At 38.8% G+C, this 27,593-nt stretch overlaps 1 protein-coding gene and 1 pseudogene across 6 annotated transcripts in view; one reads left to right on the forward strand and one right to left on the reverse strand.

Moving 5' to 3' along the window:
* The window catches only part of BPTF (bromodomain PHD finger transcription factor), a 147,588-nt gene that overhangs the window by 46,165 nt on the left and 73,830 nt on the right, over positions 1 to 27,593 (reverse strand). For 5 of the 6 annotated variants that reach the window (XM_053570806.1, XM_053570807.1, XM_053570805.1 and 2 more), the window contains 9 exons: positions 21,870 to 21,999; positions 21,317 to 21,455; positions 15,350 to 15,517; positions 11,864 to 14,168; positions 7,079 to 7,203; positions 6,407 to 6,535; positions 4,799 to 4,949; positions 3,611 to 3,653; positions 520 to 766 (listed from right to left, as the gene is read on the reverse strand). In XM_053570806.1, the coding sequence (XP_053426781.1) occupies positions 520 to 766; positions 3,611 to 3,653; positions 4,799 to 4,949; positions 6,407 to 6,535; positions 7,079 to 7,203; positions 11,864 to 14,168; positions 15,350 to 15,517; positions 21,317 to 21,455; positions 21,870 to 21,999 (3,437 nt within the window). Of the gene's footprint in view, positions 1 to 18; positions 181 to 519; positions 767 to 3,610; positions 3,654 to 4,798; positions 4,950 to 6,406; positions 6,536 to 7,078; positions 7,204 to 11,863; positions 14,169 to 15,349; positions 15,518 to 21,316; positions 21,456 to 21,869; positions 22,000 to 27,593 lie in introns of all 6 variants that reach the window. The other variant, XM_053570802.1, reaches the window with a different exon arrangement.
* Positions 16,103 to 16,489, forward strand: LOC128571171 (ubiquitin-60S ribosomal protein L40-like; annotated as a pseudogene).

A 27,593-nucleotide genomic window follows, 5' to 3' on the forward strand; every position in this document is an offset into this window, starting at 1 on the left:
TCTTCACATTTCCCTTACCTCCTTGTGTTGCTGGCACATTTACAGCGACAATCTTGCTGTTTGCAGGAAGTGGCAGTTTGGTAATTACTTTTCCTGCCATAGTGACTGGATTGCCTGTAATTTGGAACGTCTGACCTGTGCTGGCAATGGTTGTAGCAGATGTGGCAGCTGTGCTGGTGGCTAATGGGGTATAAGACATTTAATAAGCTTTAGATTTAAAATAACCAGCAACGTAGTGACTTCTAGGAAGGGCATCAATGCATGAAATGTGGTTCATCTTGTATATTTAATAAAGAACATTCCTCTCCATACAAAGTGAACTATGTAAATGTTGAAAGTGAAATAATGTAAGAGAGGAGTTTGCTAATGTAATATTATGAACCAACTGTTACAGCTTGTTTGCTCAATCAGCTGCAAAAGAAAAACAATTTTCTACAGAGATGTTTCATTTCAGTAGGTAAAGGATTGAAAATTCTTTTTCTTGAATGAAACTGATCTTCTATTTAATCAGTTGTGTACCTGAATTTGACTGGCCTTGCTTAACCCATGTGGCAAAAGTTTGATGGAAGTTCTTATTTTGCTGGAATGTTACTGTAGCTGGAGATCCAACTTTAGTAGTTAGTACCATTTTGGTTCCAGTTGTAACTGAGCCACTTATCGGGGCCACCATAACTTTCTGTGCTGGAGAGATGGTAGTGGTTGTACTATTTGTTGGGGAAGTAGTAGAAGTTGCAATCACTGTAGGCTTTTGCTGCTCCAATCGTTTCTAAAAAAGTCATCAAGAGAAAACATGAACTAAAATAGTTCCAGATAAAAACAATACCATTCTGTAAGAAGTCTAGGCACAATTTCTCTCACCCTAAGAAACTGAACTAAATTTAAGATACTTTACTTCTGAAAAGAAAATGTGCCCATATAATTTACCCCTAAATATAATTTCTTGACAAGGACAATGTTTTCATGTACCTATACCACATATACTTCATTAAAAGTACTAAGTTGTTCATAATAGAAAATTTAAAATAATCAAGTTTTTCTGGCCTGTGTAAATATCCAAGCTCTCTGAATGAAAATAAAATAGATGGGTGGTGCCTGTGGCTCAAGGAGTAGGGCGCCAACCCCATATCTCGGGGGTGGTGGGTTCTAGCCCCGCCCCAGCCAAAACTGCAAAAAAAAGGTAAAAAGAAAATAGATGGGCAGCGCCTATGGCTCAGGAAGTAGGGCGCAAGCCCCATATACCAGAAGTGGCAGGTTCAAACCTGGCCCCAGCCAAAAACTGCAAAAAAAAAAGAAAAGAAAATAGATGTAGGTAATCTAATAGAAGACAGGAATACCATGCTGCTCAGTGATGAGCTTCAAAGCACAGAACAACTGAAGAGAGCTGTAAAATGCTTCTATTTACTAGTAACGCTGGTTAATTCGAATCAGAAAGAGCACGTCAATAGTAAATACCACTATTAAGGTTGGCAAACCCATGATCAAGAAAGTTGAAAATAATAGAACAATTTTCTAGACTTCTTATATTATTCATTCAAACGTTTTTACAGAAAAATACTTTACTATTTTATACAGGGTGGTATTAACTGGTATAATATTGATCCTTAAGCTATAGCTTATTAAAAATAATCTGTATTATCTTTTATTGTAGACTCCTAAAATTTCCTGCCAGCTTATCAACAGTAGTCTGATGATACAGACCTGGAAAAACAAGTGAGATTTATTGCAAACCTGGTGGCAGGTGCTTTACTTTCATTATCTCATAAAATGAGGAAACTGAGGCTCAGAGACGTTATATAACTGGCTCAAAGTCATAGAGCTAGTTAGTTAATGGCGGAGCTGGGACGATTACTAAGATCAATTTCCGATGCTTATTATCTCCTGTCATGGCAAACTGCTTACCTACGATATCACACCCATTAATTATTTTTAGTACTACTTTTGTATACACCTGACATACATGAATATGGTGTGGAATAGTTTTACATAATTTCTCATTTCTAGAAGGAAAGAAATTTAGTTTTGAATACTTAGAGATACCATTGAGTAAACTAGCTAAAAAAGAGGTAAAGAAATTAAACACATATTTAGTATTTATTGGGGGATGAAATAAGCCTTTAAAATTGAAGTGCTGGGTATCCTCACAAATAAGCATTTTAAAGAAATTTTAAGAAGTAACATTTGTATTGTAGAAATGACAAAAGTAAAAAGTAAAAAAAAAAAAAAAAAAGGAAAAAACCTAACCAGCTATTACATGAATAAATATGTGTGCCTGGGGATAAATTTCCAGTGACAGCATCATACGTAGAATCCAAAAGTGCCGCTATCTTCAATTTTGATAATAAGTGAAGATAAGGGCCTATCCATAAAAATTTGGGAAAACGTTTTATAAAATGCTAAAGAAAAAAAGTAGTTTGAGACAAATAATTTGGTTTACATGTGATTTTTAAAATAATCTATTTCACCTACATATTTGAAGTTTATATATTCAAGTTGGCTAAAAGGTTTTATAGGTAGCTTCTCACTAGAAACAGGAGTAAGGATGTTCTATTTGGGTCTCAAATAGGCAGGCTCATATGGTATAGTATATGCAGGATGAAAATGCTAAGAAATCAGCAGCAGCTTTATGATTAACAAACTCACAGAGTTTTAGTACAATCTGCTTTTTCATTGACTAGAGATTTTCTACATTGAAATTTTATAAGGAAAAATTATTTCCAGGAATTACCCATGAAATCATAAAGACAATAAACAATAGAAATCTTATTTCAAATGTCCTCCAAATAGGTTTACTTTTTGTAAAACCACAGTTTGGTGTATCCACAAAAGCTATTTTCAATTAATAATAATCACGGCTGGGCGCCTGTAGCACAGTGGTTACCTCGCCTGCCACATACATGGAGGCTAGCAGGTTCGAACCCAGTCCGGGCCAGCTAAGCAAAAATGACGACTACAACAGAAAAATAGCCAGGCATTGTAGTGGGTGCCTGTAGTCCCAGCTAGTTGGGAGGCCGAGGCAAGAGAATCGCTTAAGCTCAAGAGTTGGAGGTTGCTGTGAGCTGTGACGCCATGGCACTCTACTAAGGGGAACATAGTGAGACTTTGTCTCAAAAAAGAAAATAAATAAATAAATAAATAAATCAGGTGTATGTGAGATAACATTTTTAAAAAACCACATGAGGCTCGGCTCCTGTAGCTTAGTGGCTAGGGTGCCGGCCACATATACCGGAACTGGCGGGTTCGAACCTGCCCTGGGCCAGCTAAACAACGAGAACTGCAATAACAACAAAAAATAGCTCAGAATTGTGGCTGGAGTCCCAGCTACTTGGGAGGCTGAGGCAAAAGAATTTAAGGTTGCTGTGAGCTGTGATGCCATAGCTCTCTACTGAGAGCGACACAGTAAGATTCTATCTCAAAACAAACAAACAAAAAAAAACCACCACATGAATATATAATTACTGTGGTCTTGGTGTGCAGAAATTAGGCTAACAATGTAAATTTGTCAGGTTGGACCAGTACCAATTCCCCCACCTGCTGGATAGCCAATTGCTGCTGTTTTAGGGGACCCCTCACTTGGGCTTTGAAGCCCCCCCCCTCATTTTTATTTACTAACCTTAGTCTGTTGCTCAACTGCTTGTGCCTTTTCTTTCTCCACTCTGTAGGAACAAAAGGAGGAACTTATCAGAAACTACCCTGTTAAGCATCTGGCATCTAATGTAAATGGAATCTGGTTGACTTTCACACCATAGAAAAAAGGTATGAAATTATTTCAATTTAAAAATATTTAAAAGGCTCGGTGTCTGTAGCTCAAGCGGCTAAGGCACCAGCCACATACACTAGAGCTGGCGGGTTCGAATCCAGCCTGGGCCTGCCAAACAACAATGATAACTACAACCAAAAATGGGCAGGCACTGTGGCGGGCGCCTGTGGTCCCAGCTACTTGGGAGGCTGAGGTAAGAGAATCGCTTAAGCCCAGAAGTTGGAGGTTTTTGTGAGCTGTGATGCCACAGCACTCTACCCAGGGCAACAGCTTGAGGTTCTGTCTCAAAAAAAAAAAAAAAATAAATAATAAATAAATAAATAAATAAAAATAAAAATATTTAAGTTGGGCGGCACCTGTGGCTCAAAAGAATAGGGCACCGGCCCCATATATTGGAGGTGGTGGGTTCAAACCTGGCCCCGGCCAAAAACTGCAAATAAATAAATAAATAAATAAAATATTTAAGTTGGGTGGCACCTACGGCCTAAAGGAGTAGGGTGCCAGCTCCATATACCGGAGGTGGCGGGTTCAGACCTAGCCCCAGATAAAAACTGCAAAAAAAAAAAAGAAAGAAAAAAGGGCAGCACCTGTGGCTCAGTGAGTATGGTGACGGCCCTATATACTGAGGGAGGCAGGTTCAAACCCGGCCCCGGCCACACTGCAACAACAACAACAAAAAAAAAAAATAGCCGGGTGTTGTGGCAGGCACCTGTAATCCCAGTTATTTGGGAGGCTAAGGCAAAAGAATCACCTAAGCCCAAGAGCTGGAGGTTGCTGTGAGCTGTGATGCCACAGCACTCTACCGAGGGCGACAAAGTAAGACTCTGTCTGAAGAAAAAAAAAATTTAAGTTAATTAGCAAATCACAAATGGATAAAACATTAAAAATCACAAGTAGGACCTTAATAAACTATATACAGCTAGCATTAAAAATCAAAAGGTAGAATAAAATTAGGAGTAATGAATAAACCATTCAAATGATAATTTAGTTCTGAAGAGATAAAATCTTCAAATACCTGGCAAGTGTTAACTATTTCCTTACCTCTCAGCAAATGCCCTGATCTCCCATAATTCCAGCTCTTCTTCTGCTACCCAGGTTTCAATAATAACAGGGCCAGTTTGCTTGGGTGTTTCTGGTCTCTTTGGTCGCAATGCACTTGATCGAAGACCTTTCCTCTGAGGTGTAGGTGTTTCTTTGGAAAAGAAATTGGAGTATTTTAAAAGCCAAATTGCTTCAAAAATTAGGTACTTCTGGCATCTTCTATCATGAAAAGCAGCAGTTGGCAAACTTTTTCTTCTTAAAGATTCAGATGGTATGAAGACTATGCAGGCCAAATGGTTTCTCTTACAACTACTCTACTCTGCCTTTTAGTTTTTTTTTTTTTTGTTAAGAGATGGAGTCTCACTGTGTCACCCAGGCTGGAGGGCAGACACGTGATCATAGCTTCCTGTGCCTAGACTTGAGTGATCTTCCTCCCTCAACCTCTCAAGTTGCTATATATTTCTTTCTTTCTTTTTTTTTTTTCATTAAATCATAGCTTTGTACATTAATGCGATCATGGGGCACCATACACTGGTTTTATAGACCGTTTGACACATTTTCATCACACTGGTTAACATAGCCTTCCTGGCATTTTCTTAGTTATTGTGTTAATATATTTACATTCTACATTTACTAATTTTCACATACACCCTTGTAAGATGCACCACAGGTATAATCCCACCAAATCCCCTTCCTCTGCCCCCTTCCCCCCTCCCTCCTCTCCCTTTCCCCCTTCCCCCTATTCTTAGGTTATAACTGGGTTATAGCTTTCATGTGAAAGCCATAAATTAGTTTCATAGTAGGGCTGAGTACATTGGATACTTTTTCTTCCATTCTTGAGATACTTTACTAAGAAGAATTATGTTCCAGCTCCATCCATGTAAACATGAAACAAGTTGCTATCTATTTCTTAATTAGACTTTTCCTAAATATTTTTATTATTTACATAAAATTACTAACTTTTGTTTATTTACATTTTTTCAGTTTGGAGACCACAATGAGTTCCTTTTAGTGTTAATACCTTTGGTTCTCATGAAATTTTCTAGACAGACATGCATAATTAACTGCAAAATCAATCAATGCCTCACATTTTAATTATAAAAGGTATTATTATGGTCCAGGTTTGGCACAATACCTGTAGGCATCAATATGTGCTTAATTCAATCCTGGTAAGTGTATTACTTAAGTATCACTTTTTTTAAAAATAGTAACTTGTGGGAAAATGTTGTGGTTTTGTTTTTTGAGACATAGTCTCTGTTGCCCTGGGTAGAATGCCATGGCATCAGCTAGCTTACAGCAACCTCAAATTTCTGGGCTCAAGTGATCCTTCTGCCTCAATCCCCCAAGTAGCTGAGACTATGTAAGTGCCCACCACAATGCCTGGGTATTTTTAGAGACCTGGTCTCGCTCTTGCTCAGGCTGGTCTCAAACTCCTGAGCTCAAGTGATCCTCCCGCCTTGGCTTTCCAGAATGCTAGGATTACAGGCATGAGCCCAGCCTGAAAAAATGTTTTTCATAAATTGAATGGAGTTAAGGAAGTAATTATAATCAAATTTCATGTGGCTAACAGCTCAATAATGGAAGAATAGAATTCCTTCCACTTCTTACCTTTTGGTGCTTCTGGAACTCCAATGGGGCAAATGATTTTCCTGATACAATATTCAGATCGAATGCCATAAGGACCAACATCTCTCCTCTTAATTATTTCAGTTGTTGTGATTTCCGTTTCAGATGTTTCTATGGTGATTTAATTCAAAAAGTATTAGTAACCACCTAAATACTCAGAGACTAAAAAGGCACAACGTCTGGTGTTTTAAAAGAGACATGCATGGAAAACACTTTTAGAAACAATTAATGACTAAGGATCACTATTAGACTGCAACAATATTGAGTTTCTTCTTCCCTGAAAATTTCTAAACTGAACAAAATGATGCTAGGTGCATCTTAGCTCCTGGTGGCAATACTCAGTCAAAACAATAAAAAGCCTAGGATAAAACCAGCACGCACAGGGTACTAGAAGTCTTAGTTTACGACTTACACTCTCCAATAATAAACTATCTTAAAAAAATAAAAATGAATACTGGTTCATGAATAAGTGACTCACCTTATAATGTGACTGACTTCCCCATCCCCAGATTTCATAGCATTGTCAGACTTTAGCAAAGCTGTATTTCTAAGATATGAGCATTTTTAAAAATAAGTAACAAAGGTGCTTAAAAGTCAGTGAATGGTCAAGTGATTTTTATCCTTAAACTTAAATTATAATGTACCCCCCATTACCTGTCCGTGTAGTCCCTGCTCCTGGAGGAGCCTTGGCTGCCATGTCATCCCATCTCAAACTTGCCCACAGTAACCGTAACATCAAGCTCACTCCAGCCAAGGACTTCACGGTCTGAAGTCTATACCTGAAAGAAAAAACACAAGAAATCCATATATACACTTATATACACATGTATATACACACACTTTCTACTAAAGGATTGTGTTTCTTATCCTTATTACAAATTCAGTATTTACAACATAATTTTGTAAGATTCTGGTATTATGTCCCTTAAAAAAGAACTTTTTTGTTCATAGGCATAACATACATCTAACACTTAAAAATAATCTATATTTACTTTAAATGCCAAATGAATTTAGAAAGTGACCATGTTCCATAGTAAGGTTGATACGGTAATAATTTATGAAAATTTTATAAATTTAACCTAATTCTAAAATGTTATAAAAATTATGAAGCGCAAACACAGAGAAATAATTGCTATTAAATGTGATAAAGTTTTCAAAAAGGAAAAATTATGACTGATTTATTTTTGTTAAAATGGAAAACGTAGAAATATTTAAATTTTCTCAAAAAGCAAATAAAAAACACCTGGAAAATCTAAGACTTTCCAGATGAACAAAAAATTTTGTATACATCCAAATGGCGAAGGCTTCAAAACATGAACCACTGAATGATGAAAATTGCTAATACTAATAAAACTTTAATATTAGTGTAGTTCGGAATCCTATACTGAAAAATTCTCCGGCTTTGGGGGTGGAGGTTGTTTTGTTTTGTCTTTGTATTGCCTATCCATGTTCATATTTTTTCTAAGCATCATGTGTAAAATTATTGAACATTTTTGATATTCTTTTAAAAAATAACACTAAGAACACATTTCAAAACGAATTCATTCAACTATAATGAATATCATGGCATAAAATTGAATTCACTATAAGACATTTTAAAGCAGCTATAGACTGTCAATTCTCCATTAGGGTCTGTGTTAATTAAAATACTTTGTTGACATTTTCACACTACTTAAATGAATATACTGTTGATTACAGTGTAGATAAAAGCATGTAAAATGAAAAGAATTTCTTCCTTTAACAGAAGTAAAATGTAAACCTTAGAACACATTGTATTTGTAAGGCAATTCTTTGTCATTAGCAGTCAGTTGGAAAAACAGACAATGTGAAAAAGAGAAAGCTCTAGCCAAAAAAGCTGCTGCAGCTTCTCTTCTCTCTGTATGACACCATTTTTTGGTTGTGTTACTTATTACACTATAAATTGTCTGACCTGGACAGAACTCCTAAACTAGAGGGGTGTTTGGAGAAGGCAAAGTGTCTGGTGCTTTTAGACTACCAGTAGAAATCCCTATGGAACTTGTATTTCATGAGAGAAAGAAAATAAGCATTTATTTGGAAAGAAAAGTTCATCCTCATTTTCTCTCTTCTGCCCCCAATCACTCTGTGGTCAAATCCTAACTTTAAATCATCCTTATTTTTAAAATGGAAATATTTAATAACATGCCGGGGGGTGAAGAGACACACTTCATCTATGTTGGCCTGCTCATTCAATCATTCATTCAAAAATTACTTGAGTATCTTCTATGTGTTAGACTATGTTAAAGGAGCTGAGGACACACAAGTGAACTAGGTCTGTCTCTCTGTTCTCAAGGAACTGTAAGAGAAAAAGTATAAGGAAGGGGCATGTGATTCTCCTCAGGAAAAGGGATCAGAGCTTTGCTGGAGTCTTTTTTTTGGGGTGGGGCGGAAGCCTCAGGCTATCGTCCTGGGTAGAGTGCCTTGGTGTTATAGCTCAGCAACCTCCAACTCTTGGGCTCAAGCGATCCTCTTGCCTCAGATTTTCTATTTTTAGTACAGACGGGGGTCTTGCTTTTTGCTCAGGCTGATCTTGAACTTGTGAGCTTAAGCAATCCACCCGCCTCAGCCTCCTACTTTGCTGGAGTCTTACAGGACAAATTAAGGGTTTTACGATGGCTGACCAAAGGCAAGGGGTATACATACATATGCTAAGGAGCAAGTGTGTTAGAGCACACACTTCTCGGAAACTGTATCCAGTGTGTTAGCTGGAGGGAAGGGGCATGGAGGTGCAGAAAGAGATGAAGCTGGCATGACAGAGGAAGGCAGAACCCAGAATATGCTGCACTAAACTGAAGGATTAAAGAAGAGCATTAAAGGCTATGTATATTAAGGCCTCTGAGATGTACTCAGTATTGGATAGGTTGCAAAGGGAAGTACCTCTCACAGATGTCATCTATATGTGACAAGTGCTTTCCCTTCCTCTCCACTCCCCTCCCTGCAAGCCCCTTAGTTTTCAGAATAAAACTATGAGGTCAATCCTCATTTTGGGAGGACCCCTATGGCAGTACCATGCAGAGGAAAACTGCCAGTCCAAAGTGATAATGAAGCATGGGATCAGGGCCTGGGGAAACAGGGAACAGTGTGGGGGGAAGGAGGCCCTAATGAGCTTGTGAGACAAGTTTTTCAATATTCCTCAGCCTTAAGATTAGATAATAAAGATCATACACATGCCTCTGGCATTCTTAGCCTCTAATCACCAGATATATTTTATTCAAGTATTAGTACAAAAGTATATTTCACATGCATGTTTTTTAGTAGTGATATGATTTTCAAAACGCATTCTGAAGTCAAGAACAATTTATATATGTACCCATGCCTCCATTAGATAGATGAGATTATGCTTCTCTATAATTAGTTTCAGCAAATTAAGATGTTAGCATGTATTTGAAGACAGTATTTGTTTAAAATGTACAGGAAGGTATTCCCTTCCATTAAAAATCAGAAATTAAATAATACAAATTGTGCCGCAGTGCACATTAAAACTTGATCGATTACTCAGGGCTCCTGAAACCCAGCCGTGCAGAACAGGGCCCTGAGCAGCACTTGATTAGGACCAGGGCCTGATTCTCCTGGAGAGCTCAGAGGAGAGTGCTTTCCAATAAGCCTACCCCTCTATTTCAGAATATAAAAAAAGCAGAAAGGTTGGCCTCCACAACTGCCAGGTCATTTTAATTAAAGTATTTGTACACAGTAACTTTTCCAGTGGGAAAGAAGTTACCTGCAGGACAGTCAAGGATACATTTTGGGACCACTCTCAATGAAGAAAGCAGAAAAGTGCAGAGTAATCCTATAAATCCATGAACTGTAATGAAGAGTTCCTTGATTCCCTGCAGGATTCTGCAAATCCTTCATTGCAGGCCCTGCAGAGAAATTGTACTTTTCAGCTGTCTCTATTGAATGTGTAATGGAGTGATGATTATTTTATTTCAAATCAAAAGATGAGTTATAAAAAACTTGGTCAAACAAGCTATGGTTGTATTAATAAATTAATTCTTTTATAGAGATCACTTATCTACATTCTTTTTTGATCTAATACTGATGGTATTATAAAGGAAACCAAAAAAGCTTGACTTTTAACTCAACAAAATCGGAAACATATTAAAAAACACATAGAAATGGAAGCCTAAAAAGAAATGAGGTTTGCTCAGTAACTCACTGAAATAATTTCAGAATCTTAGCAAAATCTAAATGCAACTACAATCAATACTGACTCCTAAGGATGTTCCCAGAACTCCTGTGTTTTCAATGTTTGTGGCCCATCCTTCTCAATCATAAAGGTGAAAAGATAAAGACAGGAACATGAAAAAGGAAAAAGCAAGGACAAATATGTGAAATGTGATATAGCAGATAAAGTACCACACTGGGATTTATAACAACTGGGCACTATTCCTAACTGTCACTGTGCAGCCAGAGGCAAATTATCACACATCTACAAATTTCTAAGGTCCCTTTGCAATATAAAACCATATGATTTTATAACTGTCAATGCTATATACTTAGGACTTACCCCCAGCCTAAAATGCCCAGAAAATTTTAAATTAGGACTATTTCTGATTTTAAAAAATTCCTAAGGAATGTAGACACTACCCATTCATATATAAATAACAGAGAACTCCAAACCAAATGGTTATCATCAATTATATAAGGAAGGTTTCCACATTATGATGAGCTACATGAAATTTACAGGTATATTTTCTTACGTCTTATGTTTTACTGAATTACCCAAACAGAAATAAAATACAAACATTCCAGAACACTGGTGATTTTCCAATTTGTGATTATCTTGTTCCAGAGCAAATATGGCAGTAACTTGGAAAGTTAGACCACAAAAACAATCACATTTGACATATTCCTTTTTTTTTTCTTTGAAGACAGAGAGAGACTCTGTCACCCTGGCTAGAGTCCAATGGCATCATCATAGCTCACTACAACCTCAAACTCCTGGGCTCTAGCGATCCTCCTGCCTCAGCCTCCTGAGTAGCTGGGACTATAGACACGTGCTACCACACCTGGTTACTTTTTGTATTTTTAGTAGAGATAGGAGGTCTCGCTCTTGCTCAGGCTGGTCTCAAACTCCTGACCTCAAGTGATCCTCCCACCTCAGGCTCCCAGAGTGCTAGGATTAGAGGTGTGAGCCACCAACCCAGGCCAACATGTTCCTTTTGTCTTGTGAAAGTACCACTGAATTTCATTTTAAAGGATTCCCTTAAATTTTAAGTCTTTAAACACTTTTCCCTAAGTAAACTTTAGTACCTACCAGGTAGCTGAGTTTTAAATTTCCTGTATCTTAATTCCACTGTTAACTTTGGCCATTAAATATATGCCTCCCTGTCTTCTATTATCTCATTTTAAAAAAATGAGTACTTTCATGAGATAATTATTTTTAAACTTCCTGCCCCAAATACATTTTAAAGTACATACCTCCAAGTGATACCAAAGGTTGGTCTAGGAGAAGGATATGGCCATATATCCAAAGCAGGTTTTGCATTGTAATTAAAATACGGGACTTCTCGGATTCCTCCTTTTCTGGCCAACTTTTTTAAGTCATCATTAGGCAAAACAAATATGCTCTTCTTGCTGCTCTTGGTAATAAACTTTCTATACGATGGCAAAGCTGTACCTGAACGAGCCTTCTTTGGTCTTGAAAATTTCATCAGTTTCACTTTGTCCCTTGTGGAATATTCTTTGCTCACAGTCATGGATGTTACCAGTGTGCCTCCTGTGGTGGTCAGAGAGTCTGTCACTGTTGTGGTGACCACGGTTTTGCTCTGCTCCTTTACAGAGATGATGTCTACGCTGTTGCCCATGGAGGGTGTGGAAAGCTTTGTTACCGTTGTGGTGGTGGTGGTGACAGTGGATTTGGCACAGTTTTCTGTAGAGGAGACTACAGTTTGCTTATCTCCTTTTTCTACCTTGATCACAGTTTTTGATTCTGTGGCCACAGTGGATGTCATCGTGGTAACTTCAGTGATGACTGTTTTTCTTTTAGATTCTCCACTGACATTGTCATCTTTGTTGGTGGGCAGACCATTTTCATCAATAAAATCGTTACTGAGATTAGATTCCTCTCCAGAAGTAATTGGTGATGGAGTAACTTTCTTAACTTCTGAGGTTTCAACTTCCATATCTTCTACCTGATTGACCAAACTGCTTTCTGGACAAGACGGTGGAGATGTGGTAGTCCGTGTTCTGTCAGACTCTTTGGTTGATGGCACAGTCTCAAGGCTGTCTTGGTAGTCACCTTCAGCATCTGAAGAACGCAGTAAACATGATTTTGTTTCTGAGTTGTTTTTTTCATTAAAATCTTCCATGATGACGTCTCCATTAATGAATGGCTTTGCAGCAGGTTCTTTAACAGTTAATGATTTAACATCATTTTCAGGGATTATTTTATTTATATTATTAACCTTTGGTTCAACATGACCACTTACTATTTTACTCTCAGAGATTTCCTTCAAGCATTCACCTTTCGAATATACTTTAGGTTTATTATCTTTTCCATTTATTTGAAATGTACTTGTTTTCTGTCCTTTCTTTTCAGACTCTCGATTTTCATTATTCTTTTTGTCTGTGCTATTTTTCAGATTTATTTGATCAATAAATTTATTAATTGGTCTCTCTTCTAACTTCTGCTGCTGATTTGGTTTTTTACCATTTGCTTCAGTTACCTTACCCTGTAACCTGCCATCACAGTTTCCAGTGGACTTAGAAAGAAACTCACATTTCAATGCCTCCAAACCTTCAATACTTTGTTCTTGACTTATGAATTTTTCAGAAATATTTTCATTGCTATTCTGAACAATCATATCTTCCTCACTGCTATCTTGGACAGACATAGTATCAGAACTATTTTCCAAAGTGCTATTATATTCAGAGTCACATCCCAGTTTTCCCTCGAAGTCCATTGCTTTCGAAAGAGATGGGGCATCTCTGTCACTGATACTTTTAGAAACTGATGAAAGTAAAGTACTCTTGGAAGAAAGAATGGTGTCATTTTCCTCCTGTGTGAGTGGTTTTTTGTTCTTATAGATCAAAGTACCAATATTATCTGTACTGGATGGTTTAGAGTCATTCATGAAAAAATCATTTCCTTTTGTTTTAATCTTACTGGGTTCCTGGCTTTTACTGGCAGGGTCCGAGAGATTCTCTTCTACGTCATTTTCAACAGAATTTTGTTTCTGACAATTTGTTTCAGAGCTCTGAATGGAGCCATCATCTAACACCTGGTCTTTTGGGTAATGTTTGTTCGTAGCATGACTCGGACCACTGAGTCCAAGGACTGAGGAATCACTTTGTGAACATCCCTCAACTGAGCCCCCAGAATTATCACGATTTATATCAAGACTCTGTTCTTCTCTAAGCAAGTCATTCTGACACCCTTCTTTTGCTTTTGTTATTATTGTTGACTCAGAGAGACTTTTCAAAGAACCTGTAGAAGTTTTTCCTGTGCCCGTAACTCCACCTTCCAACTTCATTTTTTCAAGGCGCTGTTTTTCTTCCAGTGTAAACTGTTTAATTCTCCTTTCAAGAAGTCCATCTAGTTTGGATGATTTTGTTTTCTTTTTGTAAGTAGTCCTTAGGTGAAAACCCTCACTGACATTGACCACATCTACTTGAGAACTTTCCTGGCAATTTTTATGTGACTCTGATTTCACATCATCATCTATTTCCATTGGTTCTTCCTTGAAAGATTTATCATTGTCAGAATCTAAAAGTTCTTTTCCATCTGTGAAAAAAATACATTTATAAAAATGCAATTTTTACTCTGAAATGAGGAATCCATGAGACTATTTTTATTTCAAAAAGTAACTACTTTTCTCATTTTCACTCTAGAACTTAAATATAATTATCTACATATATCAAGGTTCCTGACAATTGATTAAAATTGGTCAATGGACAGGGCTAAATTTTACATAAAAGGTTAAATGCACATACTCCAAATATTTAAATATTCTGGTTATTATCTAAAAATGATGGAATGCCACAATAAAAAAACTACTTAGTACATAACAGGCTACTGTACACTCCTTTACCTTCATGGGCAATTATGTATATATAGTCTTTTACAGTTACAAAATATCTTTTGGCACATACATTATCTAGCTCCCACACAAGACAATGTAAATTCTTCAAGAGGTTAAACACAGAATTACCATATGATCTAGTAATGCCTCTCCTAGGTAAATCTCCAAGAGAAGTGAAAACATCTCCACAAAAAACATTTCCATGAATGTTCATAGCAGCATTATTCATAATAGCCAAAAAGTGAAAACAGCTCAATGTCCACTAACTGATGATTAAATAAAATGTGACAGGCGGCGCCTGTGGCTCAAGGAGTAGGGCGCCGGTCCCATATGCCAGAGGTGGCGGGTTCAAACCCAGCCTGGCCAAAAACCAAAAGAAAAATAAAAATAATAAATAAATAAATAAATAAAATGTGACATATCCACACAATGAAATATTATTCAAAAACAAAAAGGAATAAAGAACTGATACATGCTACAACATGAATGAACCTTGAAAACATGCTAAATGAAAGAAGCCAGCCACAAAGGACCACACTGTCTGATTCCACTTAAATGTACTGTCCAAAATAGGCAAATCAACAGAGATAGGAATAAGTTGATGGGCTGGGGCCACTTAGGGAGGGATTAGAAGTAACTGCTCCTGGGTATGAGACTTTTGTTTTGGATTATGAAAATGGTCTAAAATTGTGATAATGGTTAAATTCTGTGAACACACTAAAAGCCACTAAATTTCCACTTTCTTTGGGTGAACTGTATGATATCTGAACTATGATTCAATAAGGCTGTTATCAAATAAAATGCAGTACCTTTCCTGCTGTAGGAACCTGATCCAGTGCATTCTTATCACCCCCAGGCTGCCTTCCACACTCACTCTCCTTACCTGGATCCTTCTTCTCAGTAATCTTTGAGATATCCATTTCATTTTGGTCTGCCCCTTTGGTAGCATCTGAATCTTTTACCTCATCTTTCTCAGAATCGAGCTCTGTTTTTATTTTTTTTGGACTTTGTGGAATTTTTCTTTTATCTGATTCATCCATATTATTTTTGGCTAGAAAGAACCATGCACATAGTAATTAAATAGGTTTTTCCAACAAGTTCTAGTTCACTACTTTGTAAAACAAAACAAGAACAAAGTTAAAGATAGCATTTATTTTCCTGTAAGTCTGGCTGACCTAAAGCATAAAATTAATCACTGAATTTTAGACGTGTTTTAGAAACCTTTTTGTGTGAAAAATTATCTAAATCTGTTCAATGGCAGCACCTGCAGCTCAGTGGGTAGGGCACTGGCCACACGCACCGGGCTGGCGAGTTCAAACCCAGCTAAAACAACAATGACAACTTCAACCAAAAAATAACCAGGTGTTGTGGCAGTCGCCTATAGTCCCAGCTATTTGGGAGGCTGAGGCAAGAGAATCGCGTAAGCCCAAGAATTGTAGGTTGCTGTGAGCTGTGATGCCATGGCACTCTACCCAGGGCGACAGCTTGAGACTCTGTCTCAAAAAAATAAATCAATCAATCAATCAATCAATAAATCTGTTCAATGATTCCACAAAGTGTACATCAGTGGTTCCTAATTTACTTTGTGTCACAGAACTAGACAAACGTTCAACAAGGCAATCAGGCTGACGCAGAGATGCAGATCTTTGTGAAGACTCTGACGGACAAGACCATCACCCTTGAGGTTGAGCCCAGCAACCCCACCGAGAATGTCAAAGCCAAAATCCAAGATAACTAGAGCATTCCACCCAATCAGCAGCATCTGACATTTGCAGGCAAACAGCTCGAGGATGGCCACACTCTTTCAGATTACAACATCCAGAAAGAGTCTACAACCGCACCTGGTGCTTTGTCTGAGAGGTGGCACCATTGAGCCTTCCCTCCGCAGCTTGCTCAGAAGTACAACTGCAATAAGATGATCTGCCACAAATGCCATGCTTGCCCACACCCCTGTGCTGTCAACTGCTGCAAGAAGAAGTGTGGCCATATCAACAATCTGTACCCCAGGAAGAAGGACAAATAAGACCCCTCCTTTCTCCATAGGGCAGCCTCCTATCCCAGCCCTATGGCCCAAGGGCCTCAATAAAGTTTATCCTTTCGCTGACTGGGGGAAAAAGAAAAAAAACGCTTGATTCACTATTCAGAAAAAAAGTGTGTATAAACTTTTGTAATCTATCTCAGTAGATTGGACCCTGTGAAGTCTATTTACCCAATGAACTCTAGGTTAAGAACATAAGTTTATATAATAGAATAAAAGATTTAAGAGAAGTAATCGAATACAATATGTGACCTTGTTTGGACCTGATCTATTCCCAACAGTAAAAAGGCCTCTCTAAGACAATTAGGGCAATTGGAATACGGACTGAGAATGAGATGAATCATTTGTTAATTATAGTTAATATGGTGAATGTGATAATAGCATGATGGATTTTGGGGGTAAATGCCCATTTTATTTAGGGATACATACTGAACTTCTTTTGGTGAGATAATATGATTTCTAGGATATGCTTTAAAATTTGCAGAATTAAAAATGTAGGCAGCAACAACTGAAACAAGAGTGATACAATTTGATTACTGTTGAAGCTAAATGATTGGCTACATGAGTGTTCACTATTCTCTTTGGGTCTTAAGAGACTTTCTTCCGGTTCAGCACCTGTAGCTAGCTCAGTGGCTAGAGTGCTGGCCACATACACCAGGGCTGGCAGATTTGAACCTGGCCCAGGCTTGCCAAACAACAATGACAACTACAACAAGAAAACAGCCAGGCGTTTTGGCAGGTGTCCGTAATTCCAGCTACTTTGGAGGCTGAGGCAAGAGAAATCGCTGAAGCCCAAGAGTTTGAGGTTGCGGTGAGCTGTGATATCACGGCACAGTAGGGTGATATAGTAAGACTCTGTCTCAAAAGGGGAAAAAATAAAAAATAAAAAGAGACATTTTTTCCATGTTTTACTTCCTTCTTCCCTTGAACCTAAAGCCCAAGGAGTTAGCAAGATGTACCTATCTTTCTCATGTAAATGATTTCTCGAAGAAAGGGCTGGCTGAGGGAAGGGAAGACAGGTTAAAAAAACAGTACTAGCAGGGTACTAGTAAAAGAAGAAAAGAGTCATGAAAAAAGATAACCAGCTATATCTGGACTCCATGGGCAATAAAAGGATAAAGAACTAAACTGGTATTTCCTAATTTAATGTATTAATTATTTAAAAACAATTGGGTGATACTTTCTTCAGTTTTCAAGCTGCTCAAAAAGAGCTTTATATCAATAACCTCCCCACAAGCTATTAGGCACCTGATATTTAAAACAGCCAACTACAAAATGTTTTGAGCTTTTCTCCCCTTTAAAGATCTTTTTGACATAAAGAATATCCCATACATATTCTTTAGGTAAGCCTAAAAATTGATGTGCAACACAAATGCATAGTCCTAAAGCTTCACAGAGTCAGCAGCCAAGTCTAATACTGTGTGGTCTTCGGACACCAAGTCAAGTGTTCCTAAACTACATTATTTCTATTTTTCAAGACATCTGTGCCTCCACCACGTGATCATACTAGATCAGCCATTATTATACGTGCCAAATAGCTCTGCATTGTTAATTGGTGGTCACTGATGCCTTCGCTATAATTGCTATTCTGTAATTAAGCGGAACCCAGAGCCTTGGACATTGTGCCCTACTGCTTTCTTTTCTGCTTCTAACTGAGAGAAAAGGCTCAAGAAATGCCAATCTGATTCCCAACCAGATAAAAGTCCAGAATTGAACAGTGAAAAATCCTATGCTAAGCAAAGTAGATATAAGGTTAAGTTTGGAAAAGCCAAACAATTCTGTATGTTGATCATTTGGACTTTATCACACGGACCAGCCAGGCCAAATACAAGTAAACAAAAAGTTCTTTTGAATTCTAAGTGTTACACGGATAATTGGAGCAAAAAATGGTAACATATAAGAAACTATACTGATCTTTTGAAAATCATTATAATGACACTTAATGTAAATATAATCAGATAATAGACTCAAGAATATTTCTAATTAGTAAATAATATTTCTATTTAGTAAATATTTCTAGAGTATCTACTATGTCCAAGATGCTCCTAGACCCTGAAAAATAATTTCCAGTGAGCCTTTATAAAAAAACATATTTTCTGGGGGCACTTGTGGCTCAAAAAGTAGGGCGCTGGCCCCATATACCAGAGGTGGTGGTGGGTTCTAATCGGGCCACCACCAAAAACTGCAAAAACAAAACAAAACAAAACCAAAACCAAAAAAAAAAAAAAACATATTTTCCTCTTAAAAGGTAAACCAATGACAGTGCTGCCTATACCTTAGTAGGTAGGGTGCCAGCCACATACAGCCAGGCTGGCACGTTTGAACACGGCCCGAGCCAGCTAAAACGATGATCAACAATGACAACTGCAACAAAAATATAGCTGGGCATTACTGATGGGTGCCTGTAGTCCCAGCTACTTGGAAGGCTGAGACAAGAGAATCACTTAAGCCCAAGACTTTGAGGTTGCTGTGAGCTATGATGCCATGGCACTCTACCAAGGGCAACAAAGTGAAACTCTGTCTCCCCCAAAAAAAAAATAAATAAATAATGCAATCAGTGTAACCTGGCTTACTGAACCCTCAATGAATCTCCAACAATAAAAAAAAAAAAAAAATAATAATAATAATAAATAAACCAATGATAACTTTCCTGTTAAAAGTTTCACAAATCTACCAGTTCAGGCTTGACAAGAACTATTCACAAGATACCACATCACGTAGCTAGGTAAGAGCAGCACTAAGCACTCATCTCATGTGGGCCTCATAGGAGGAAACACATCACAAGTATCAATTAGCAAACTACACTGCAGAGCTAACACAACTGCTTTTGAGAAATGCTTAGATAACAAAGGAAAACCTTGAGGTAGACAGCAAAATGGGCAATGGAAGGCAGGAGAGAGGGGTTCTGCCAAGTTCTATCATTCCTCGTCTGTGTTAACTTCAATATGTCACTTAGCCCTGCCATGAAGTAATTTGCTCATTTAACACAAGTTTAATAATATGTGCTTTCTTTAAAAAGTTCACCTGTGGCTCAGTGAGTAGGGCGCCAGCCCCATATGCCAAGGGTGGCGGGTTCAAGCCCAGCCCCGGCCAAACTGCAACAAAAAAATAGCCGGGCGTTGTGGCGGGTGCCTGTAGTCCCAGCTGCTCGGGAGGCTGAGGCAAGAGAATCGCGTAAGCCCAAGAGTTAGAAGTTGCTGTGAGCCGTGTGACACCACGGCACTCTACCCCAGGGCGGTACAGTGAGACTCTGTCTCTACAAAAAAAAAAAAAAGTTCACCTCTAGAGTTCCATGATTCTAGGCTGGGCATAGTGGCTCATGCCTATAATCCTAGCACTCTGGGAAGCCAAGGAGGATAGAAAGCTTAACTTCAAGAGTTCAAGACCAACCTGAGCAAGAGTGAGACCCCGGTCTCTACTAAAAACAAAAAAACAAGCCAGTCGTAGCGGTGCATGCCTGTAGTCCCAGGTACTCAGGAGGGTAAGGCAAGAGGATTGCTCAAGCCCAAGAGTTTGAGGTTGCTGTGAGCTAAGATGTGAGGCACTCTTCCCAGGGTGACAGAGTGAGAGTCTGTTTCCAAATAAATAAATAAATAATCAACAAAAAGGAGTTCTGTGATTCTAAATATTAAAGTTTGGCTGGGCGCAATGGCCCATGCCTGTAATCCTAGCACTCTGGGAGGCCAAGGCAGGGTGGATTGCTTGAACTCAGGAGTTTGAGACCAGCCTGAGCAAGAGCAAGACCCCAAATCTACTAAAAATACAAAAATTAGCCAAGTGTAGTGGTGGGTGCCTATAGTCCTAGATACTCAGGACACTGAAGCAAGAGGATTGCTTAAGCCCAAGAGTTTGGCACCAGAGCACTTTACCCACAGGGACACAGTGAGACTGTATCTCAAAAAAGCAAAAACAAAAACAAAAAAAACACTAAAGTTTATTAGCCAGTAGTTTCATTATTAACTGAATTAATAATCCATTTATGTTAGTATTATGGAAGCCTGTATCATTTCCTTTCTGGTTTTGTTGTGTGCAAAAGTGCTGAGGTTACCAGATAACATGACTCTGCAAGAATCAAACAGTACTGAATGTGAGATTTTAAAAAGCAATAATTAGGTAGCTGAGACCTTTTTAAAAAAAGAAGCTCTATTCTGTTATCCCAGATAACAAAATCCTATGAATGAAAGTAATTTTTAAAACTTCAAAACTTATAATTACTGAACTATACTGGTAATTCTATATATGCTATTAAAAATTTCATAGCCGGGCGTTGTGGCGGGCGCCTGTGGTCCCAGCTACTCGGGAGGCTGAGGCAAGAGAATCGCTTAAGCCCAGGAGTCGGAGGTGGCTGTGAGCTATGTGAGGCCACGGCACTCTACCGAGGGCCATAAAGTGAGACTCTGTCTCTACAAAAAAAAAAAAATTTCAGGAAAGGCTTGGCGCCTATAGCTCAGCAGCTAGGGTGCCAGCCACATATACCGGAGCTGGTGGGTTCGATCCAGCCCCAGCCTGCCAAAGAACGATGCAATGATGACAACAACAACAACAACAAAATAATAATAGCCGGGTGTTGTGGTGGGCGCCTAAAGTCCCAGCTACTTGGGAGGCTGAGGCAAGAGAATCACAAAAGCCCAAGAGTTGGAGGTTGCTGTGAGCTGTTGACGCTACGGCATTCTACCCAGGGCGACATAGTGAGACTGTCATAGTGAGACTCCAGGAAAATGCTCTTATCTAAAACATGGTCAATATAATACAAATTTATAAGAAATACAAAACAGAAACAATTATATAGGGAAAGAAACTTTAAATACTTACTTCCTTCTACTGGCTTTCTGTAATTCACATTAGTATTGCCTGGCAATTTAGGAACAAACCTATAAACATGAGTTTTACTAATCCAGCTCCAACCACCATATCCTGTCACTCTGTATTCCTCTCCTTTTTGTTTCCAAACCTGGTATGAAGGAGAACATTTTGATAAACAATAAGAATGGCAATGCTTTATAAAGCAGATATGGGTTTTATTTTTTAGCAGATATGGTTTTACACTTTTTTTTTTTTACCAAACAGGATCAAGAGTCAGCCAAGTTAATTAAATTTGTCAATTTAATTTTCACTGCGAATCAAAGATTTATGAAACAAGTCTTTTGTAATATAAAATTTAACACGATTTACAGTTTTACCACAATTTCAACAGATTATTCTCATAACCCTCAAACATTCTACTAAGATAAAGGTATGCAAATTGCCAGAAAGATGTACTGCATCCCAACAATATTATGTCAAAAGTAAAACAAAATTATTAAATGTTCAAAGTTGCAGAATACAAGTTTCAGAAATGGCTACATTATTTTAAGATAAAACTTACCTGATGTTTAACTGGAAATGTGTATTTTACCCATGTAGCTTGCTGCATTGTTTCTTCTTCTTCCTGTTTTTTCTCTTTTTTTTTCACTTTCTCTTTTTCTTCTCTTTCAATTGATGTCATCCTATGTAACCTAAGAATACACAGACAGTTACCAAAAACAGAAGACAATTACATTTAAGTTTGAAAGATGAGAAAGATAAAAATGCAATACTAAAAATCAGGGAGACAAAATCAAAGATTACTGTAATCCTACACAGTAATCCAGACAGCCCAATTGACAAAAAAATTGAGGTACGATTACATAATAGGAAAAATCAAGAGTGCAAAAAGGCAAAACAAAAAAGTGCTGCATTTTCCATATGCCTCTCCATAAAAAATCTCATGAATTATTCCTAAAGCATTTCATTAATACAGCAACATTTATGTCTATCTTTACATAGTCCATTACTTGGCTACATAAACTGTATTGATAGCACACACACAAAAAGTACTGTTTTAAATTACTGGATAGGCTTGGTGCCTGTGGCTCAAGTGGTTAAGGCGCCAGCCACATACACCTGAGCTGGCGGGTTCGAATCCAGCCCGGCCCCGCCAAACAACAATGATGGCTGCAACCAAAAAATTAGCCTGGCGTTGTGGCAGGTGCCTGTAATCCCAACTACTTGGGAGGCAGAGGCAGGAGAATCGCTTGAGCCCAGGAGTTGGAGGCTGTTGAGCTGTGATGCCACAGCACTCTACCCAGGGTGACAGCTTCAGACTCTGTCTCAAAAAAAAAAATAAAATAAAATAAATTACTGGATAATTACACAAGAAGATCCTTCCATGTAAGATGTACAGATCTTTTTCTTGTTTTTCTTTTTTTTTTTTTTGAGACAGAGTCTCAAGCTGTCACCCTGGGTAGAGCGTACTGTCACAGCTCACAGCAACCTCAAACTATTGGGCTTAAGTGATTCTCTTGCCTCAGCCTGCCAAGAAGCTGGGACTATAGGCGCCTGCCACAACACCTGGCTATTTTTGTTGTTGTTGTTGTTGCAGTTGTCATTGTTGTTTTAGCTGGTCCAAAGTTCAAACCGCCAGCCTCTGTATATGTGGCCAGCACCCTACCCACTGAGCTAGGGGTGCCACTATGATCTTTTTAAAAAATTAAAAAGTATACCATCACATGGAAGTACTATAATTGACTGAAACAGTGCCCTACTAAAGGATAATTTATTTCCAGAGTTTTTCTCTCCCCCCACCCCCTCAAAATATCCAAAAGCATTTGTTTTATCAACTAACATTTCTGATTCTCACTAGCACTGAAGTTCTATTTTTTGAGACGAGGTCTCACTCTGTCACCCTTGGTAGAGTGCCGTGGCATCATAGCTCATAGCAACCTCAAACTCTTAGGCTCAAGTGATCATCTTGCCTCAGTTTTTTTTTTTTTTGGCCAGGGCTGGGTTTGAACCCACCACCTCTGGCATATGGGACCGGCGCCCTACCCCTTTGAGCCACAGGCGCCGCCCAGTTTTTTTTTTTTTTTTTCTTTTAAGTAGAGACGGGGCATCACTCTTGCTCAGGGTGGTCTCCAACTCCTGAGCTCAAGCAATCCAACCACCTCAGCCTCCCAGAGTGCTAGGATTATAGGTATGAGCCACCCTGCCCAGCCTAACTACCACCGGAGATTTTAAAGACTTCACAGGATCCACTAACATAGAAACAGGCTTCCTACATCCACAGAGAAAGTGGTACACAGGGCTCCATTGCTGTGTGAGAAGATTTCAATAGTTAGATGTAAAGCTCAGGCCACACTCATTCTCAGTAAAGGGCAGGCCTGTGGTAAGGCGCTATATTTAGGTGATTAGATTTTCATGAATAAGAATATTTCTCATAAACAGAGGCATGAAGCAAAACCTACAAAGTGAGAAACTCCTCTGTCTCAGAACTCTAGTGGCAGAAGAACTGCTTTTATCACATCCTAACCAGATGCAGCCAATTTCTCATGCACAGCTATGTGGAAAGAAGAGAGAACTTTTGTCAACTTGGGGTAGGGGTGGTGGAAAGATGTGGGGGCCAGGGGATTTAATTCTTTTTATCTCCATTCCCCCCACCAAAAAATCCCTCTCTCGCTCTCTCTCCCCACCTTCCTTCCCCCATCCCCACTTTAGAAGGCTTTGTGTCCCAGTGATTGTAAGACGCCAGAATACAGCCTCCCCGGGTTGAGAGCTCATGCCTATCGCACAGAACTAGCATAGCAAATGTTCTTCGTAAGGCTCTTATGGTCTTTTGTAAATTGAGGGGAAAGGGGGTGGATTTTCACTGGGAGCTGATTTGTTGACTCAAATTCCATCCATCAGCCATCACTCTAGGAACTGGCAGTGGGCAAGCTCTGTAGGCAGAGCATGTTGGATGATCTGACAGTCTCAGTCCACAGCCATGAGGGAGTGACTGTGCCAGGACCAAGCAGCATTTCTAAGAGTTTCTGTGGGCGTGGCTTCGATACCTCTGAAGACCAGGTCTAGCACAGTGCTGGCCTGGGAGCCCATCGCTAGGCAGCGTGCTCAGTGTATGCCCTTGATGTTCACAAGGCAAACAGATCTTTTCTCATTACCAAATACAAAGGCTTCACTTTGTGGAAGATGCCAGATCAGATGGGTGGTACTATGGTTAATTTGTAATGCTGGCAATCCTAGGGTAAATTTCTGTTGTTCTAACGACCACCAAGACAATCCCTTAAGGGACAGGCAGTGACAAGGTAAGCTCAGTAGGAGTCCAGTCCTGTCTGTTGGGAAGAAACTTCTGCTACTGCTGGTAGCCTGGAGGCCTCACAAAGGAAGCCCCACCAGGCTGGTATCTCACAGCCTCGGGGGTGCATGTCCCTACTGCCAACTAAGAGTTCAACCAGAAGAATGGACTGAGCTTCAACTCCATTCCTGATCTCCACCCCTCAGCTCAGGGTTGTGTTTGTTTTTGTTGTTGTTGTGAAGAGACAGGGCCTCTCTGTTGCCCAGGGTGAAGTACAATAGCACCATCCATAGCTCGCTGCAAGCTGGAACTCCTGGACGCAGGTGAGCTTCCCAAATAGCTGGGACAAGTACCTTGAGGGTTTGTTTTGTTTGTTTTGCTGTTTCACTCACTACAATAAAAAACATTTACCGTCTTTCTTGGCAAACCTGGGGAGTATCTCTCTCTGTTCCCCAGTGGTGGGATGGCTGAGTCCAAAAGTTCTTGTACTTAAAATGCTGGCAGATACAGCGCTAAACTATTCTTTGGAATTGTGCACTTCACATTACCATCAATTATAAAGCCACCAGCTTCCCCATGCTTTCACTAATGCTGAGTTAATATCAAAATTCTAAGGGGTTAGCTCCACTGAGAGGTAAAAAATCTTATCTCAATGTTTATTAGAGATGTAATCATTTTTTATGGCTATTGGCCTTTTGTATTTACTTTTCTATAAAACACCTGTTTTAAAAGCCTTTGTCGGGGCGGCGCCTGTGGCTCAGTGAGCAGGGCACCAGCCCCATATGCCGAGGGTGGCAGGTTCAAACCCAGCCCCGGCCAAACTGCAACAAAAAAATAGCCGGGCGTCGTGGCGGGCACCTGTAGTCCCAGCTACTCGGGAGGCTGAGGCAGGAGAATCGCCTAAGCCCAGGAGTTGGAGGTTGCTGTGAGCTGTGTGATGCCATGACACTCTACCGAGGGCAATAAAGTGAAACTCTGTCTCTACAAAATAAATAAATAAATAAATAAAATAAAAGCCTTTGTCTTCTTTCTCCTGGGCTATTTATTAATCCTTTTCATTTATTATAAAAGGTCTTAGTCAATTAAGAAAATTATCCATGTGTGGTATAAAGATTTTTCCTCAGTTTGTCATCTGTCTTTTGAATTTCATTATCTACTCAGAATATTAAATACATGTAGCCACTTTTTCCCCCTCTATGGCTTCTAGGTTTTTTACTTGTTTTAAAAAAAAAGTATCACAACAAAAACATGAATTAATTCATGCTTTCCTACTGAAGTTTTCTTTCTTTTAAGGAGTTTTTCTTTTTAAATCTTTATCAATTGATTATTTTTATTACAGCAGGGAACTAAGTGATATTTTCCCCAAACATACACTCTTTTCCTTCCTGATGTGCAATGCCTGCACAGCTAAATTCCCGCGAGTGTCTTCTACTTCTGGATTCTCTCTTTTTTTTTTTTTTTTAACTGTGTATGAAAGCTTTTTCCCTTTTTTAAATTGGATATTTTCTTTTATTATTTTTTTTATTAAATCATAGCTGTGTACATTAGTATGATCGTGGGGCACCATACACTTGGTTCATAGACCGTTTGACACATTTTCATCACACTAGTTAACATAGCTTTCCTGGCATTTTCTTAGTTATTTTGCTAAGACCTTTACATTCCACATTTACTAGGATTCACATATTCCCTTGTAAGATGCACCGCAGGTGTAATCCCATTAATCTCCCTCCCTCCTCCTATGTCCCCCCTCCCTCCCCTCCCTTTCCCCCTTCTCCCTATTCTTAGGTTGTAACTGGGTTATAGCTTTCATGTGAAGGTCCTACATTAGTTTCATAATAAGGGTGAGTACATTGGGTACTTTTTCTTCCATTCTTGAGACACTTTACTAAGAAGAATATGTTCCAGCTCCATCCATGTAAACATGAAAGAGGTAAAGTCTCCATCTTTCTTTAAGGCTGCATAATATTCCATGGTGTACATATACCACAATTTATTAATCCATTCATGGATCGATGGGCACTTGGGCTTTTTCCATGACTTAGCAATTATGAATAGGGCTGCAATAAATATTCTGATACAAATATCTTTGTTATGATGTGATTTTTGGTCTTCTGGGATTCTCTCTTTTATCCCACTGCTTTGCTTCTTCTGCAAGACGAATTATTTTTATTACTATAGCTTCAAAATATGCTCTAAAATCTGTTCTCATTTTTCCTAATACCTATTTCACTTTTTGGCTATTCTTTTTTTTTTTTTTGAGACAGAGTCTCAAGCTGTCTCTCTGGGTAGAGTGCTGTGTCGTTGCAGCTCACAGCAACCTCAAACTCTTGGGCTTAAGCAATTCTCTTACCTCATCCTCCCAAGTAGCTGGGACTACAGGTGCCTGCCACAAAACCCAGCTAATTTTTTGGTTGCAGTTGTTAATGTTGTTTAGTAGGCCCAGGGCATGCTTGAACCTGCCAGCCTCAGTGTATGTGGCAGGTGCCCTACTCACTGAGCTATAGGCGTCGAGCCATGTTTTGGCTATTCTTGCATACTAACTTTTCTAGTTGAAATTTTAGTATCAGCTTAGTTAAGCCTTCTCTGCCTTCAGAATGAAAAATCCTAGTCTACTGAGGGCAGTAAAGTGAGACTCTGTCTCTACAAAAAAAGGAAGAAAAATCCTAGTCACAAAGTATCCTTTCAAAGAAAACTTTTGTCCCTCTCCCTGTGGGTCTATAACCTTTTTTAAACAAATCACTTTACCGTAATTTTAGTGGAATTCAGCAGGGAACAAAATTAAATGTATTTACTTAATTTGTTGGATTAACTCAGACCTCAGATTGTATTTTCTACAGGGTTACTGTTTGTATACATGAAAGCTACTGATCAGTATGCTGCCCACCTTACTTTTCATGTTATTTCTGATAGTATTCCAGTCAATTTTCTTGTTTCCTAAGTATATGATTAAAGCAACTACACATAATATAGTTATTATGCATATACATAGGAAGGAAG

This window comes from Nycticebus coucang, chromosome 18 (assembly GCF_027406575.1).
Source record: "Nycticebus coucang isolate mNycCou1 chromosome 18, mNycCou1.pri, whole genome shotgun sequence".
Taxonomy (NCBI): Eukaryota; Metazoa; Chordata; class Mammalia; order Primates; family Lorisidae; genus Nycticebus; species Nycticebus coucang.